Source organism: Pteropus medius, unplaced genomic scaffold (assembly GCF_902729225.1).
Source record: "Pteropus medius unplaced genomic scaffold, Ma_sr-lr_union100, whole genome shotgun sequence".
In the NCBI taxonomy this organism is placed as follows: Eukaryota; Metazoa; Chordata; class Mammalia; order Chiroptera; family Pteropodidae; genus Pteropus; species Pteropus medius.
This window is the reverse complement of record NW_024356248.1, coordinates 1,440,198-1,457,871: the sequence shown is the minus strand read 5'-3', so window position 1 is coordinate 1,457,871 and position 17,674 is coordinate 1,440,198. Positions and strand designations below refer to the sequence as shown.

The window sequence follows — 17,674 nt, the reverse complement described above, 5'->3', positions numbered from 1 at the left end:
CCCTCCCCCAAACAGGTACCACCACCTGATGTTTACTCTTCCCCTCCCCCATCCCCTTTCACAAAGGGAGGCAAAATTTTTAAAAAATTAAAAAACCCTCCCCCTAAAACTGTCCAAGACAACTGTGGGTCCTACCCCCCAAAACAGGCTAGGTTCCCACAGTGGGCCAAGTTCCTGCAGTCTGCCTTCCATCACCAGGCATGGGGAAACATGGGAAGGGGACAAGCCTTGAAGTGGTAACACCAGAGGGCGCCCAACCCCTTCAAGGACACACACTTGCTCCCTCCCTCACTCCTCAGTCCCTTTATACTAGAAGGAAGAGAACTCGGGTGCCCTGGGCACCCACCCTCTAGCTTTCAGCCCACCTCCCTTCCCCACAGCTGCTCAATCCTCCAGGACAATGGGCTCATTGGTGCTGGCAGGATGTGAGGGTGCAGGTAGAGGAACTGGGGGCCGCACTGCAATCAGCGGTGGCTTCACCTTCAGGGGCAAGTTGGGCCTGCGGGCAGCTCGCCGCATTTCCAGGTGGGTCAGAGCCTTCCGCAGGGCCCTGGCCGGGAAAAGAGGGGAATCAAGAAGGATAAGATTCTCGAGAAGAATTCCACACTGCAATTCTCCTGGCCCTTTCTTTTCTGGCATCCCCACCCTGCACCCAGTCTCCTGGGAGCTGGTCTTGTCAGAAACCCTATTTCCCGCACCCGCCAAACTGCGTTGTCAACCTCTCAGCTGCTCCCACAGTGGGCTCCGTACCTGGTATCTTTTGTGGCCACAAACACCACAGGATTGGGGGCATCAGCTGGGTTTAGTTTCTGTCGCTTGGCGGCGGGCTGTGAGCTTGAGCGAATCCCTGAGGCCAGAGGCCTTCCATTGGCAGAAAAGGGGACTCCTACCATCTGGAAAGGGTAGGGCAACACAACGAGAGGGACTCTCTCAGGCTCCTAACAGAAATGAAAGCCCACCCAACTCAGCTTGGCTCACTCCAGTCTGTCAACTCACAGTCTCATAGGCCCGTTTCACCATAATGCCCCCCAGGCCCCGGTTCTGGGTCAGCTGGTTTCTGTTGATCGGTGTCTTGGTACCCCGAGGTGTTTTTGGTTTCAGAGGTGCCTGGGCCACTGCCAGGAAAAATGAGAAAACAAAACTTGGAGAACTTTCATACTTTCTTTTCTCTATGCAGTTTCCCCGGGCATCCCCAAAAGTAGTGATGGGGCAGGAGTCTGACAAGCAATTACCAGTACGCAGTACAGTTAACCCTTGAACAACACCGGGGGCCAGGGACATCGGCCCCTCTCACGTAGTCAAAGTTCCAAATATAGCTTTTGAATCCTCAAAAACTTAACTAGTATCTCAATAATCACACGGGAGTGTGATCTTGTCAAATAGGTACTCACACTGAAGAGCTTATGAGAAAACACTGTTAACCTACAACAGTATAATTTGTTAGACTGAACCTCTTAGGACTGAATGGGAAAGAAAAAAGCAGGGGAGAAAAGGTTTTGATAGTAAAAGGACTGAGAGCCCACAGCGCCCATCCTCCACCCGCCCCATACCCACAATCTGGTGCCCCAACCCATACCCAGATCTTTGACGATAGTTGCCAGGGGCAACCGCACCAGAGGGTGAATCTTCAGTGGAGTCTTGGAAGCCTTAGGAAGTCGAATGGAGCCTGGAGAACGAAGATGAAAGCTCTTAAAGGGGCTTCGCTATTCAGGCCTCTCCTGGGGCCAGGAGCCACGTCTAATTTCTTAACAAACCCCTGTGGCCTACTATCCCTAGTGTCACTTAAACATCCAGATAAAACACCGGTCTCTGGCCAGGGCAACCCCGAACCTGCCACTAGCCCTAGCACCCCTGCCCTTACACTCTGCCTTGATGGCATTGGCATTGATAGGGGCATAGGGTCGTCGGGCGGCCCTCCTCGGCTGTAACAGGTCCCTGCACATGCGTCTGGCAAGACGGGTCAGCTTCGTGGTCTGGAGCAGGAATGTTTGCCTGTTCTTAGCCAGCAGCTTGGCCCGGTTGGCGCTGGTCGTATAGGGGGAGAGACTTTGGGCTTCAGGTCTGGACAAATGACCCCTCGAGTGTGGCTCCTGGAAGGACATAGGAAAAAGGGAAAACGCAGATGGACATTGAGGCTCCTTTCTTTCTTCCATTCTTTGCAGAGAACAATTTTTCTGACTCATCTCTCTACTGCCATCCCGACCTGCCATGCCCCTGAACCACAATCAAACTCCTCGCCCCAAACACACGCCAAACCATCACCATATACGGAGTTGGGTGTTTTGGCCTTCACCTAAAGCTCTCGTCGACACGCTCACTGCTCGCCCCCTCCTTGTCCCCATTGATCCTTACTGTTGTGCCCCGAGCAGCCCCCTCAAGCTGGGTTGGGGTCTTCAGTCCCCCATACTTCTTCCAGTAGATCCAACAGGAAGCACAGAGGCGGCACTGCATGTTGGGTGGGCCCCAGGCGTACCACTGGGCAGACTGTGTGGCTAGAGGAACGTGGAGAGGAATTGGAGGCCAGGGAAGAACAGGCCACTTGAGCTCCTCAGGTTCATGGGCCAGAGAAGGCCTCTCACCCACCCCCAGTGTCCCTGTCCCTTCCTGGAACTCACTGTGGCAGCTCTCGCAAGTCAGGCCCTTCTGGAACCCGGCCCCATTCATGCCAGGTTTTGAGCCCACGGAGATGATCTGGTTAGGATTTGGTTTGGTGCTAACAGGGGAAGGAGTGGGGAGAAAAGGAAAGAATTCAAGGAAAAGAATCCATTTCCACCTTCTCTATGATAATGTGCCCTGCCCCCTGCCCATCCCTAATCACTGAGGAAAGCACAGGTTGGGGGAAGAAAAGGAAAACACGCCAGCCTCTCCACCCAACACACTTACTAGGTGGGGATGTAGACCTGTTTCAGTTTGCTGTCTGCTTCGGCAGCTTTCAATCTCTTCTGCAGAAAGAAAGAGAAGGATCAGAGCATCTCAGCCGGGAGATGTCGGAGCCCTCTCGTCCAGCCTCCCTAGCCCAGACTGTACCTGCTGAATGTAGCGGTCTGTAGTTTTCCACATGTAATAAAACTGGACTATGCTGGCAAGTGACTTCCAGGGTAGCTAAGGAGGGCAGAGGGAAGAAGCATGAGCGAGCACCTGGCCCTAGGTCCTGGTTCTCCCGCCTGACACCTCGTCCACCTCTTCCCCTAGCCCTAGCCACTTACAAAGTCTTGGCGAATATCATTGAAATCCTTCCCGTACTTCTCCAGGGCCTCCTCAAAAAGCATGGCCTCCGAGGCAGACCACTCTTCCATCTCATCCCGACACAGCACCGGGCCCCCCTGCGGCACCAGGGTCGACATGGCCTTTGCCAGGTCATAGCCGTTCCTTTGCAACGTATCCATTGCATGAAACTACAGGGGAGATGGGAAACAATGCTGATGACCTGAAACGCTCAGCACGCTCCCCTGCGGCTCTCTAAACGTACCCGCTCCCTCAGACACCCTCCTCTCCTGTCCCCAGGCTCTGCATGTCCCCAGAAAGTGCAGCGTGCCCACCTACCCACCAACTTTTGCTCACCAGAGTGATATCTCGGGAGGCAGCGGCTGCACTCATGTGCAGACTTGGCTGCCGAATGGAGCTGCTACAATCCAGGGCTCTCGCAAAGGTCCCCACCGCTCTAAGAGAGGGATTGAGAAGTCAGGAGGGCAAGAAAAAAACACAAGTGGGCTGAGGGACTAAACCAGGTGAGAAAAAAGGAAAACACCCATGCCACCAAAAAAATAATGCCCATCTCTAAGAACGGGACTCAGAACTATGTCCACACCCCCCGCCCACTTCCCCATCCACCCACCCCTCACCGGGCCACCACGAGAAACTGATCAATCTGCCGGTCTGTGAGAGGGTTGTCTGGGTCCCAGACTTTCATCTCCATCTTCTGTTGGTTCCGGTTATCAGATTCCCCTGGGGAACAGGGCAACGGCATCATCAGGGAGGGGGACGGAGGAACAGTAGGTGTCTTGACATTCAAACAGCACCTTGTCCCTCCTCATTTCTTGATTGGATCCTATCAGCCACCTCGACTCTCAGACTTCCCTTCCCAGCTCTGCCCACCTGCCCTTCTCAGGTTCCTGAGGTCGTATTCTGTCAGGGTCACAGCACAGAACCATGCAGACTGTACCATCCAACTCCAGGGCACATGACTCACAGAGACTGATGTTAGATAACCCGGAAGCCATACAGTCTCTCCTGTTGCTTACCCTCTGCCAGGCGATCTGGGATCTCAGCTTGGTACTTGCAACCAACTCGGATTTCCCCCTGATCAGCTAGAAGGGTCTTCTGCACAGGGTCAAACACCAGCGAGTAAAAAAAGCAGTCCTGGAGATGGGAAGAGAGAAGGTTAACAGGGCAGCAGTCCTCAAAGACGGGGGGCAGTGGGGTGCACCCAGAGTTCTCAAGACAGGCAGTCTGTCGACTTGTACCTCATCACAGTCTTACTTTCCTCTTGCCTTTGGGAGCAATACCCACCTCCTCCCTTTTCCCCCGGACACCTCTTTCTCACCTCCTTTTCCAGGTACTGGCTCAAGATATCTGTCTCATTCAAGAGAGTCACACTGCATTTTCCCCTACAGGAAAAGGATCAGAAGCGCCTGGGTGAGCTTGTCATTCCCTCTCCACAGCATCTCCAATACAGCACCCCCTCCTCTCCATCTTCCAGATAAGTACATGCTGGCCACAGTGACCCTGATTGCCCCATACCGTATGTGAGTGGCTGGTAAAGACTCAAACTGCCGAGAAAGGAAAAGCTCCCGGTGCTTCAGTTGATGTCGCTGCTGCTCCGATACCCCTGGCTGCTTTGATTCCTCCTCAAACTCCCCTGGGAGATTAAAGAGAAAGAAACCAAGTCAGAAACTAATCCAAAAAGAAGCCACCTTGGACACTTTGGCTTGGGGGAAACTTCCCGTCTCAGCTGTTTTTCTCACACTCCCCAGGCACCTGCCTTGCTCGCCCTTACCCAGCGGCCTTCGCACTTAGCGCTCTCCCCCATCAGAGATGCTCCCACTGTCCACCACTACTGCTCTTAGGAAAGAGCTGCTGAGAGGACGAAGAATGCCACAGAAGGGCATCCCAAACCCGATGCCAATGCCCAGACACCACTCACAGAGCGCAAATCTGCCCACACCAGACCCAGAAAGAACGTCGCACCTGTCTCTTTCTTGTTAAACCAGCCTGAGGTCCGGAAACTCAGTGAGATGAAAAAGCATCATACGAGGTTGTGTTTACCAGTTCCTCTTTTCAGATTTCAGGAGACTCTGCTCTTAACCATCACACGCCACCCTAACTACTGCTCACTTTCTACTTGGAGAATTGTTTGAGGGGCTTTCAAGGGCAGTATCTCTCAAGCCAGTGCCAACACCTTCCTCCCCCAGGAGCTGCAACATGCCCTGAAACCTTGGTGGAAAGGGTTAACCTGGCTGGGTGCCAATCAAAGTGGGAGGGGTGCAGAAGAGCCACAGGCCCAGGCTCATTGGTGCATTGTTCCCAACCTCAGGGAGAAGGGGGGTGCAGCAAGCTCCGCCCCTCGCCTGTGTGCTCCGGAAACCTTGTGCTAAGGCAAGGGGGACCACACCCCCCACACCCCTTCTGATTGGACAAGGCCAAGGTCAGCCCCTGCCAGATGGAGCTGAAAACCCCAGAGGGCCAGAGAACTTGGTAGGCCCCTTAACTCCTTCATGTCCAAAGCATCCTGGAATAAGGAAAATAATTTAGGAATGAGGAACAAGAGGAAGAGGGGAAAAAAGCCAAAGCAGGAAAAGAAAAGGACACTAAGGGAAACAGAAGGACATTTTTTTTGAAAGAAGATGAAAGTATAAGGAGAAAACAGGGCAACAGGAAAAGGGAAAGACGTAAAACGGAGTGAAGGGGAAAACGGAGGAGAGAAAGAGGAAAAAGTACAAGAAAACTTTCCTCTCTTCCTGTTCCGTCTCTTCAATGTATTCGCATCACCTCATGGCTTCTAAGTACAATCTCTTCCTCTTCACCTTGACCTCCAGTCACTACCTATTGTCCCAACATACACGAAACTGTCCCCCAAGGGTCCTGCTTCTCTAAAACTCATCTTCTGTTTTGAATACTATTACCTCTTTTACACACACCATTCACCCACACTCATGCATTAAGCCAAACTCTGGCTCTCCTTATCATAGTCTCTTTCCCCTGCTTCCAACCAACGTGTAAAAACAGGCCTCCCTCCGCAGACCAAACATTTACCACCCCCAAACTCACACCCCTGCCTTGGGCATGCTACCAGGAGAAACTCCTGCAGGGACAGGCCCAGGACTCAGAACGTGGGGAAGGGGAGGGAAGGGGGGATAGAGGGTAAGGTGGGGGTACAAAGACACTCACTGGCATTACTATCAGCCAGGCTGTTGAGGCTACTAGAAATGTCCCTCCGCCGGAAAAGGCACACGACCTTTGCCTCCACATTTCCATTTGCAGTCTAAGAGGGGGGAAAAAGAGCATTGAAAACTGGTCATTTGAATGTAGAAACGCAGAAGGAAGAGACTAACAACAAGTTTCTATGGGATGTAGAAAAACCCAAGAAATTATGAATGAGACGTATTTAAGGACTGACTTCCAAATCTCTTTCTTTAGCCCACAAGAGAGAGAACAGTAAAGTTCCCACTAAGCTCTCGGTAGCCTTTCCTGAACACACCGAAAGAATGATAGAGTCCTCTCTCTCTGTCCCTCTCTCTTCCACCTGAAGTTAGAGACCTCAGAAGACTGAGACTACTTTGGGGAAGGGGGGTTGGGGAGACTCTGCTCCACTCACCTTGTTGAGCTCCTCAATCCGTCTAACCAGGTAAGGATTGCTGGACGAGTTCTCAAAATAGACGTAATCTGTAGGAGGGGGTGGGGAAGAACCGGGAAGATCAGACCAGGAGATCGGAGAGCCAGAGTACCAGGGTAGGAGGAGAGAAAGTAGGCCTGGGTGGGCCCAAATGAGATCAGGGTCCAGGCAGAGAGGACGCTAAAATGGGGAAGTGGAGAGATGAAGAGAAAAGAGGGGATGCCCCCCACCCCTGACCACCTAATTCTGAAATCAGATCCTTCACTCAAAAGTGAGCCTTAAAAAACAAGAAGCAAGGGTTTCCCCCGCAGTTCCATCTCAGCGATGGGATTGTACCCCAGTCTCAGCGGAGAGAGCAATTGCTCATACTGGCGCAGGACCCCAACCTTTGCGAACCTTTGCGAACCGAGGCGCACAATAACGCCTGGGGAAAGGACACCTCCCGGTGGCTCCCCTTCAAGTGGCAAAGCGGTCGCCCTAACCCTTCGCGCCCCCTGCCTGTCTGTCAGCTCCTTCGGAACCACTTTCCCAAGTCCCGCTCCCCGACCCAGGGGACCACAGATGCAGCCCCGTGAGTGCCGTCGGGGCTGCCCCCAGCTCTCCGGGAGCCTCGGCGCCCGGTCGCGTCGCGGTTCCCGCACCCTCGCTCCCCGGTTCCGGTTCCGGTCCGCGCTCGGAACCACGCCGCCGGGGGCCGAGCCTCTCAGGTCCCGGCCCCCAGGCTCTCCCGCCCCGGGCCCCGCAGCCCCTGCGCCCGGTACTCACCCCCCACCCGGTACATGTTGGCCGCCATGGCCGTTCCCGCCGCCTCCTCCGGCCGCACAAAGGGGACCTGGAGGCTCGGGGGGGCAGAGCTCAGCTCGAGGCGAAGCCCGGAGCGCGGGGCTGGCGCTTCACGGAAGTCTCGGTCGGGCCCACGCAGCCGGCACCTCCGCCGCCTCAGCCGTCGCGGTTCATCCCGGCCCGCGCTGTCGCCGCGGCTGCCACCGCCTCACACCCGGGACGCCGAGGCCGGCGCCGGTCTCCTCGGCTCCTTCCGGAACGAGTTCGGCTCCCGACGGCCCGGAGCCAGGCTCTGGAGTCCCCCACCCTCTCAAAGCCCCAGCAGACGTTGGGCTCTGTCGGCGGCGGAGACGGCTGGCCCTGCCCGCCTCGGGGTTCGCCTCCTTCCGGAACACCTTCGGCCGATCCGGAGAACAAGGCCCGGCGCTCGGCTCGGGTCGGAGAGAGAGACCCCACAGATCGGCCACTTCCGGAAGCGGTTCGGCTCCCTCCGGCCAACCGCGGCCCCGCGCTCGGTTATTTCCGCTGCAGCTCGGCCCCGCCTCCGACGCCGGGAGGAGTTGAGCTTAACTCTCTCCTTGCCCGAGCCCTGCCTCTCCGCCTACGGCCCGGGAGAGAAGCGCGCCTGTGCGCTTCGCCGGGTTATTTGCAAGCGGCTTTGCCTGTCATTTGCATGAATGGTCTACGCTCCCTCACCCTTTCCGCGCTCTTTTCTTTCATCCCCACCCCCAAAGGGCCCCGAAGGCGCCCAGCCGCGCCCCACAAAAGGACTGGGAGGCGACTTTGCTTTTGGTTTATTGCCCCTCAGCAGGCAGCGGGAGTCAGGGCCCAGGCTGGGGCTGCCCGGCTCAGCCAGCGGGTCTATACAGTGTGTGCAGGGGTGCCGCTCGCCCCCTCCAGGGAAATGCGCGATCAGGAATGTCTCCAAGTTGAGAAAGGGTCGGCCACTGGTCCTGGGGTTCGGGTGGGGCAGGGCCACGCCTAGGGCTGGTGGGTCCAGTCCGGCAGCGGTCAGACGTCGAGAGAGGAGGCGGGGGACAGGGAAGGGGTTCGAGAGGGCGTAGCTGGAGCTGGCCCCGCGCCCCCGGCACCCAGCACTCGCCACTGGAAGATGCTGGCGTCCTTGCCGCCCAGCGAGATGAGGTGCGAGTCGTCGTGAGTGAACCGGACGCTGGTCACATGACTTCCGTGGCCACCGTACACGAGACTTGGTGCCTGGGTTGGAGGGAAGGTCGAGTTGCGCCGACAGTGCACCCTGGGCCCCCAACCCCACCTCTCTCTCCCGGGAGACCCCAGGAGGCCTCACCTTGGCGCGTGCGCACGGGTACTGGAAGAGGTGCACTTTGCAGAAGTCGTCTGCCACGGCCACCACGCGCTCGTTGTGAGAGCGGCACAGGGAATTGATGTCGGTGCCATCTGAGCCGTCCGGCCACACGCCTAGCGCAGTGGCTGGCCTCAGCGCGGCCTCCTCCCTGCCTCCACCCACAGCCCAGAGCTGCACTGTTTCCCCGGCTAGGGCAGCCGCGGCCACCCACCGGCCGCGTCTCAGGCAATCCCTCCCAAGGGAGGGCTGGAGGGCTGGAGGGCTAGAGGGCCAGCGGGGCCTCCTGGACTGGATCGGCCAGTTTCTTGATGCCCACTCCTCCACATATGCCCAGCATTCCGAGCCGGGGGTGGGCTCGACCTTCCTTCCCCACTACACACACACTCAGGGTTCCGCCCTGCGCCCTTGCTCACCGTAGACATGGAAGCCCAGCACGCAGGTGTAGGTGGCCCACTCCCGGTCTCGGCTCTCATAGCGATTCCTCAGCAGCTTGCAGCCTCCGGCCACGTCCCCTGGGGAGAAGGAGCCCACCCAGCTCAGCCTTCACCTGCCCTCAGTGAGGAAGATGCCATGTGGTGATGCCATGTGGTGAAGGCCAGGTTGGAAAGACTGGCTTGAGGTGGTGGCATGTGGTCTGGTCACCACAGTAGCCCACAGCCCAAGGCAAAACCCAGCCCCATGTGCTTCCTGAGTTCTCCCTCAAGTTCTTAACAGCTTCTCAGCAGTTCCTCCTCTCTAGATAAGGCAATCCCTCCGCAACTGCCTAAGAAACTTTTCTAAACCCGTCTTTTCTTGGTGCAGTTTTCAACTCCTTCAAATCCTTGTGGGAACAAGACATGGTATAAAACTGTGTGTGTGTGTGTGTGTGTGTTTTCAAATCACAATTTATCCCATGGCACAATTCTGACTCCAATCCATCCCACCTCCCCATCTGACAGCCCCTCTGCCTGGAGCTCCCCACATATTCTCTTTCATCCCCTCCCAACCAGGAGCACACACAAATAGCAGCCACCCCAATCACCCTCTCCCCATGCTCACTCTACTGCCACTCACAGTAAAGGATCTCATAATCCCCAGAATTGGACATGATGAAGTTCCCATCCTTGGACCAGTCAAGGTGAGTGATAAAGCTGGAGTGACCCTGGGAGCAAGGGTCAAGAGACTAAAAATGGGGTCCCCATTTCCCATCCCCCAACCTCCCTTAGTGCATGGGACCCTTCGAGGAGTTTACCTGCTATGGCAATGTCCCACCCTCCACCCCAGCTTCCTCACCACACAGCGGCCAAAGCGACTGGACTTGGCACCATCACTGGAAACACTATAGATGTAGATCATGTTGTCATGGGAACCGATGGCCAGGTACAACCCATCTACAAAGAGAGTCACTCAGAGAGGGAAGGCCCAGGGATGGGTCTGGGTCCAGGGTGGGGGCGGCTCCCACCTGGGCTGTACCGGACCACTGAGAGCTGTTCATTGCCATCAGTGACATCGGACACGATCTCTCTGGTCTCTGTGTCCAAAACCAGCCACCTGGAAGGGAGCGGGGCAGAAAGCAGGTGTCCTGGGCACTGTGGGGGTTCGCCAGTTGGAGAGACTCAGAGACACTGACAGAAAGGCTATGAAGTAGACAGAGGTAGCCGCTGCATTGTTATTCTGGGACATGGGAAGAGGCTAAGGGCAGGTAAAAGCTGAGGGGCTTCTGATGCCATCTGAGAAAGGAATATGGGGCTGGCCTACAAGGGCCTTATGGAGTCTGCAAAACCTGTCACTTTCCGGTGTTAGTCTCCCCTATGCCCCTCCCGTTCCTGCCACTTCTCTATCCTAGGCGGCCACCTCTTCCACTCTAGGCTTGGAAGGCATAGTGGTTGGGGGAGGATATGATGACAGTTGTCACAGGGAAGCAAGGGAGGCCCAGGTTGCAGGGAAAAGCACTGAGGAATAGGAAGGTGCAGCTGGGGCTCCCGAGTAGGCAGTGATCACACCCCTTCTCCCCTACCCCCCCACCCCCGGCCTGCCAACACTACCAGGACCCTGTCCCGTATCTCCTGCTTTCCCCTCCCAGGCATCCTGGCTCCTTCTTACCTCCCCGTGTTCAGTCCTACGGCCACGACTGCCCCACTGGGGTGGAAGTCCGCACAGAGACCAGTCTCCTAGGAGGGAAGAGAAGGTGATTCCAAGAAGATGCCTTTCTAGTGAGGGAAACAAGACAGACACCTTGTCATCTTGGTAAAGTCAAAGTCTCCTCGTCCCAAGGAAGAGGAGAGAGGAGGGTGGCAGTAGACCTGGGGTGGAGCCTAAACAGTGAGTGATACTCAAAATATTTTATAGCCAGAACTGAGGACTCCTGCTGGGCCAGAGATTAACCATCAGTTGCTGGATCAAGGGGAGGTCTGGGCCATTGGGGGGCGCATTAGAGGAATCAGCACAGAAGTATGAACATTTTAGTAGCCAGACCAGTACAAACTGGCTGCCTCTGGAGGGCCGAAGGAAAGGGGATGTTGGGGAAAGAGTGGTGGCCACAGGAGTCACGGTGGGTGTGGCACTGGGGAACCAGGGAGACAGAACTATACCTTGAGGTCGATACTCCAAGCCAGCGCGTGGCCCTCTCCATCCCACAGGCAGAGCTGCCGGTCATGGCCACAGGTGAGGAAGCGGTTCTGGAAGGGATGTGTGCACAATCCCCAGAGCTCGTCCGTGTGGCCCTATAGTAGAGCATGTGCTGTCACCTCTGCCCCTCCCCAATAGCTCTTCCCTTCCTCCTCCTCTGAGCCCTTGGCCCCCAAACCTGGATCACGGGGGAGAAGCCCTGGGTCAGATCGCCCCTCAGCAACGCATTCTTCGTGGTTCCCACCAGCAGCTCAGAGCCCGGCCCCTCAGCAATGGCTCGCACAGCCCCAAAGTGTTCAGGAATCTGCAGAGTGGTGGCAGAAAGTCAGAGGCCCACTGGCCAGTCCTCTTCCCCCTCCCCCACTTGACCACAGTCAAGCCCTCACCTCAGCCTCCTGGAGGGCCACCAACCCAGGCCCCCACTGCACCAGCCGGCGGTCGCGCCCACCGCCACTCAGCACGGTCCCATCCCGCCGGAGACACAGGGCGAAAATGGAACCTTCATGAGCGTGGGCCTGGGCCACAATCCCATAGGTCTCTGTTGGCAAAGTCCTGGGTAAGTCAGGGTCTTGGGGTGCAGGGAAGTGGGAACAGGAGCAGTCCAGGCCGTCGCAATAGAGTAATAACTCCCAGCATCTGAGTCCCTACTGAATACCATCTCTGATCCTTGGCTATTATTTTCCCCAGTTTACAGACTGGACAACCGAGGCTCAGAGAAGCAAAGTAACTTCCTAAAGACCAGACAACTAGTGGCAACACTAGAATTTGAACCCAGGATCTGGCAGACTCCAAAGCCCCAGCCCTTTACCCTCAGCCACGCTGCCCCCTACCCTTCTAGACTGGCCCACAGAGAACTATCGATTCTCACAGTGAAAAAATGGGCAATCCACTTCTCCGCTCCCCTAGACCCTCTGGGGTACCAGACTTCCCAGATGCCACCCCGCCCCCCCCCCATACCTTGGCCCCACCCCTGCCTGGGGTCTTGGAATCTGAGAGGCTCCGCCCCCAGGTGAGAATGTTCCCCTCTGAGTCCCCAGTGAGAATGTCTCCATCCGGGAGGAACACAAAGCAAGGGATAAACTTGGGTTTCTTGTATTTCTAGGGGAGAGGAAAGCAGAGAGCAGCGGTCAAAGGGAAGGACAAAGACTAAAAGTCACAGGACAGTGGGAGTTGGGTGGCACTAGGGTCTACAGTCCTCAGACCGATACTTCCATGTCCACTCTGCCCGCCCCCACCACCCTGCATGCATCCACACCTCACCCCAAAGACACCCTGTTTTCGGGTGAGGGTCCCATTCCCAGGAACCCCTGCTCCACCACTCCAGTTCCAGAAGTGGACGTGGGATTTCCCGCTGGTGACAATGCAGCTGCTGTCACGAGGACTGAAGCCAACAGCCAGGACTGAGTCATTTGTGCTCTGAGAAGAAGATACTAGATTCAGCCACCCCGAGCCCTGGACACCTTCACTGGACTTGGCTTCATTTGCCTCTGGACGGCTGGTCTGCAGAAGTCCAGCCACCCCAGGGCAGCCTTCCTTCCGGACGCTAGTCCCCTAAGAGCACTACTCCCAGTCACTCCCGATTAGTCACCCATACGCCTGTGAGGTCAGAACTTCCGTAGTCTCCCCTTCACAGCCTCCGAGAGGCTGGAGGCTGGCCCCAGGTAACCCAGCCAGAGAGGAGGTAAATGTACAGCTAAGTCTGGACCCTCCGCACCCCACCACTCCCGCCTCCCCATCCGCGGTGCGCTGCAGGCCACCTGAACTCACCTTGATCTCAGCCAGCTTCGCGCCCCGGTTGCAGTCCCACACTGACAGCATGTGCTCATTAGAATCATCCACCACACAAAGAAAAGCGCCCTGGTCCTGAGGACGGGGACACATCGGAAGGGCTGAGTGAGGCCTAGAGGTCGGGTCATTAGGCACGGAGTAGGATGGCACAAGAAGTGGACACATGTCCCTTTCTCAGGCGAACTGGCTGGGCGGGGCTCGGGAAGGCCAGAACTTCTGAGGCTTTCTAGTGAAGTACAAGAACAGGGTCCCCGGACAATGAAGATGGGGGTCAAGAGGCTTTGGGGTCAGCTCACCGCAACTGAAAAGGCCAGGGCCCCCACACCCCGCTCGAAGGCCCCCAGTCCAATCTCCTGCAGCTTCAGCAGCGTCTCGGAGTCCCAGACGTGAACCACAGGCTGCAGGGGCTGAAGTGGGAGAAGGGGTCAGGGATGAGAAAGAAAGCTGGGCTGGCATTGCATCCCGTCTACCTGAGTTTGATTTTGGCCTCACCTTTCCATCCTTATCCACTCCAGCCGTCTGTCCTGAGGCCACACGCACACCGTCAGGGTGAACGGCCAGGCTAAGTGGAGGAGAAGACACTCTAGGGAAGGGGGTCAGTCTCTCAAGACCACCCAGGACGCCTTCTCTGTGCTGGCAGAGCACCAAGGCAACTCCCGTCTGCTCCTCCACGCCCGCCCAGGCCCTCTTCCTGCCAAGCCCACCATCCCCAATGCCTAGAGCTGCCCACTCCCAGGCCCCAGGACCCTCACCATCGAACGCAGTCCGTGTGCCCCCGGTAATGTCTCTGGCCGCCACCTCCAGGACCCCCTGGGCCTCCCCCGGGCCGGTACAGCACCACCACACAGGCAATAAAGTAGACCACCTCCCCAGAACGCAGCACGAACAGATTAGAGCGGGAGTCACGCCCCCTGTACCCATAACTGGAGTGGGGATCACAGTCAAGGAAAGGGTCAGATCAAGGGCAGGATGAGGAAAAGGGGAGAAGGACAGAGCTTCCGGCTGGCAGTGCCATTGGCAGAGAACGGGAGGGGAGGATTCACAGAGGTCTCCTTGGCCCCGCAGACCTGGGAGCAAAACGGGGGAGGGGGGTCCCAAGATGGGGAGGATGGTTCTCATGAGCCCGGAGGGGGCAGGATACACCCAGTCAAGGCTGAGGGTCTCCGGGGGTGGGCCGCTGGGCAGCTCCTCAAGGCTGCGGATGCCAGATGGGATGTACATGGTAATTGGGCGGCCACGAAGGAACATCTTCACTGAGATGCCTTCTACAGAGAAAAGGCAGGGTGTCAACCATCACCCTGAAGCCTCCCTCCAGGAAAGCCAGAGCAACACTCTACCCACCATTCCTCACAGGTACCCCGAAGTAGTTCCTGGGGCTATAGCCCAGACCTTAACTCTGTCATCTAAATTCCTCCAGATGCTTCTGTACTTACCCAGATTGTAATTACTCCTCCGAGATCCAGGACCCCCAGGGCTGGAGAGGGGGTCTTTCCCCCAACGGCTGTTGGGAAGAGAAAAAAGCATAGGGATTGGGGTCAGGTCCCAAGATCTACATGGGGAGGGGCAGGACACAAGAAAGGAGGTTACTCAGAAGACCCCAGGACTTCTGCGGGCTTTAGTTTGCATTCTGGGCATTTAGCTCCATTCAAGAAATGAGAAGATTGAGGCTAAAGGGGCTGAGCGCAAGGCACAAGGCCATAAAGCTTGTAAAAGGCAGGGCAGGGTGACGGGGAGGAGCCCCTTCCGCCAGACCCCCAGGTCTCTGGCTACTGACCTTTTCATTTCCCCATCTATAAAATGGGACCAAAGTGAATCCAGAAAGTACACCCGCCCTACCATTCAGAGCTGGGAGGTCCACAAGAAAGTCTTATCTCTCAAGAGAAAAGTGACAAAAGAATTCCCGAGATCACTGTCATTAGATAATAATAATGCGATAATCTCTCTCCAGAGAATAAACACTCAGGTGTCCTGGGACCTACGCACACTCTGACACAACCTGCTCAGACACCAGGGTTTCCCCTTGCTCGCTAGAAGTAAAGCCTGGTCGATTGGTGGGGTGGCGGGCCGAAGCTCTGAGGACAGTCGCCCATGAACATCATGGGAGCTTTTGGAAAAACCTCTTGGAATCCTGGGAGGTATGCCGTGATACGGTGGAAAGGGCAGAGGAACTGGAGTCAGGAAGAGTTCGGTTCAAATCCTGGCTCTGGCTGTGTGACCCCAGGCAAATGACTTACCCTCTCTGAGCCTGCTTCCTCACCTGGACAATGAACAGCATGAGACCACCTACCCCCCAAGGATGTCGTGGGGACTGAATGAGATGGAGGAGGTCGAGGGTTTGGCACAGTGCCGGGTACACAGCAGGCGCCCCAGGAGAGCTTGTTCCTTTCTTCCTGTTGGGCGATGAGGTCCCCCCACCCCGCCCAGGGAAGCGAGTGAGGGATGAGGAAAGTCAAGAGCCTGAGCCTGGGCTGGGGCGGGTTGGGGGAGCCTCGCCCACCTCTCTGTGCTCCCTGACCGCAACAACAGGTTGGCCGAGGAAGCCGCCTTCCGGGAGAGTTTCTGCCGAGGCCGCTCTGAGGGGGATGAGGAGGAGGAGGAATTTCTCCGTGCCCTGACAGGAGCACAGTGAGCAGGTGAAGGTCATTCCCTCTAATCATGCTCCCTGGTCCTCCCTCTCCTCCCGGCCTCTGCCACAGGACACTCACGAGTCAGCACGCTGTAGGGGCTGCACAAGCCTGAGGATCCCTGGGGAGCCAGTGCCCCCAGGAGAGCCAGTGCCACTGCTGCTGCTGCCCCCTCCTTCAGACTGGGTCCCACTAGGCTCTTCACTGCCCCCCTGAGGGGCTGGGGGCCCATTGCTGAGGCCAGGGGGTCCAGGAGACATCTCCATCTCCACCTCTGTCTCTGTCTGGGTGCCTCGACTCACCAAGGAGGGGCTGCATGTTGGTGGCAGTCCTGGGGGTGCTGTAGGGCTGCTGGGAAGACAGTGAATCAACCTGATGCCCTTAGAGGCCTCTAGAAGAAGGAAGAGGGTGTGACAACATGCATACCTGTCCCTTGTAGGAGCTGGACTGCCAGAGTCATGCAGGGAGGTGGGGAGTGCCTGCAGCCGCAACAGGCGAAGGGCTTCCGCCAGGGCGGCCTTTACCAGCTCCATCTCCTTCTCCTGCACCTGAAGCCGCTGGCTCAGGGACTGCAGGGCCTCCTGAGCAGGGCCCTCGCCTGGGAAAGGGGCAAGAAGCACTCAGAAGGTACCATCACCTGGGGAAGGGGTCGAGAGGATTCTGTCTCTTCGTGACTTCGCATCCATCCAGTAGGACGGCCCCCTTCAAGCAGCCCCAGGCTTGGAGGTTCGCCCAGACGGGAGGAGACGGGTGGTAGAGGATCAAGGGCCTCCTTCTGGCAGGGCAGGCGAGGAAGCTGGCAAAGCTCCCTTCCTGCTGCCCTACCAGCCTCCGCAGACACAGGGCGTACCGCGGAGTACCAGGGGGGAAAATATGGAGTCCTGCCCAGGAACGTGGGAATCACAGCAGGAGGCGCAGGGCTGGTGAGGGAGACAGGGCCCACCCCGGAGCAAGCTCAGGTCTCCAGGAAAGGCACAGAAACCGAGAAGGCGTCACCAAGGGAGAAGGGGGGAACACAAGAGTATAGTCATTCTGAGGACTTAGAAGACCAGAAAAAGAAATCTAGAATGACAGGAGAGGACATCGGTGGAGACAGAGTCATAGTGAAGGTCCCAGGGTAACGGTGGGGGCCAGAAGTAAAAAGACGCGAAATACCAGCAGAAGAGGCCCAGAGTAATATAGGGGGGCGGGGAAACATTGGGGGTAGCATGACGTTGGGAAGTCCAAAATGACAGCAGGAGGACCCGAGTAACTAGGGAGAGCGACCTGAGGAACAGTGGAGGATGCTCAGAGCTCCTGGGGCCAAGAAGCACGCGGAGACGCCACCAGACCGCCGTCGGGCACCGGCAGCGCCTGAGCGCCCAGCCCAGCGCTCCGGGAAGGGCATGCCGCCCGCCCCGCCCCGTACTCACCGGGCCCCCCGGCCCCGTCCATCCGGCCCCCAGGCTTGCTCCCAGCGGCGGCGACGTTGGAGGCGTCTAAGCCGCGAGGGCCATGGCCAGGGAGAGGGGAAGGGGAAGCACCCCGGGGCGCGCACGCAAGGGTGCCGCGCCGCCCCCCGGGGGCGCTGTCGGGCTCGGGGAAAGGGCCTGGAGGGGGCGCTGTTGCGTGGGGGACGCAGGCTCCGGGGCCCGCCGGGGCCGTAGGGTCTCCCGGGGCCGCTCTCGGCTCCCGGGGGTGGGGTGGCGGGGCCGTCCCGGGCCCCAGCGCCGCAGC

At 57.5% G+C, this 17,674-nt stretch overlaps 2 protein-coding genes across 6 annotated transcripts; both read right to left on the bottom strand.

Annotated features, from left to right (window-relative positions):
- Positions 1 to 81: 81 nt before the first annotated feature.
- Positions 82 to 8,104, bottom strand: MTA2 (metastasis associated 1 family member 2). 2 transcript variants are annotated; one of them, XM_039860410.1, is made up of 18 exons: positions 7,598 to 8,104; positions 6,815 to 6,882; positions 6,388 to 6,481; positions 4,741 to 4,858; positions 4,544 to 4,607; positions 4,242 to 4,359; positions 3,843 to 3,945; positions 3,562 to 3,661; positions 3,207 to 3,395; positions 3,028 to 3,102; positions 2,884 to 2,942; positions 2,616 to 2,713; positions 2,353 to 2,492; positions 1,862 to 2,090; positions 1,577 to 1,666; positions 997 to 1,115; positions 751 to 893; positions 82 to 550 (listed from the first exon to the last, which is right to left on the bottom strand). In XM_039860410.1, exons 1-18 carry the CDS (start codon positions 7,623 to 7,625, stop codon positions 385 to 387), a joined length of 2,001 nt encoding a protein of 666 aa, XP_039716344.1. In that variant the 5' UTR covers positions 7,626 to 8,104; the 3' UTR covers positions 82 to 384. The 2 variants fall into 2 exon arrangements, with proteins under 2 accessions (XP_039716344.1, XP_039716346.1); XM_039860412.1 differs by lacking the exon at positions 7,598 to 8,104 and adding an exon at positions 7,229 to 7,472.
- A 288-nt stretch (positions 8,105 to 8,392) lies between these two features.
- Positions 8,393 to 17,665, bottom strand: EML3 (EMAP like 3). Of its 4 annotated transcripts, none has more exons than XM_039860404.1 (23): positions 17,371 to 17,665; positions 16,385 to 16,556; positions 16,040 to 16,309; positions 15,832 to 15,945; positions 15,622 to 15,724; positions 14,768 to 14,835; positions 14,476 to 14,599; positions 14,087 to 14,257; positions 13,827 to 13,896; positions 13,631 to 13,741; positions 13,314 to 13,409; positions 12,807 to 12,962; positions 12,505 to 12,644; positions 11,933 to 12,086; positions 11,725 to 11,850; positions 11,510 to 11,641; positions 11,022 to 11,089; positions 10,381 to 10,469; positions 10,212 to 10,309; positions 9,993 to 10,080; positions 9,353 to 9,451; positions 8,922 to 9,052; positions 8,393 to 8,830 (listed from the first exon to the last, which is right to left on the bottom strand). In XM_039860404.1, exons 3-23 carry the CDS (start codon positions 16,188 to 16,190, stop codon positions 8,627 to 8,629), a joined length of 2,493 nt encoding a protein of 830 aa, XP_039716338.1. In that variant the 5' UTR covers positions 16,191 to 16,309; positions 16,385 to 16,556; positions 17,371 to 17,665; the 3' UTR covers positions 8,393 to 8,626. The 4 variants fall into 4 exon arrangements, with proteins under 4 accessions (XP_039716338.1, XP_039716336.1, XP_039716334.1 ...); XM_039860402.1 differs by having other exon boundaries at positions 16,040 to 16,306; XM_039860400.1 differs by lacking the exon at positions 15,622 to 15,724.
- Positions 17,666 to 17,674: the final 9 nt, after the last annotated feature.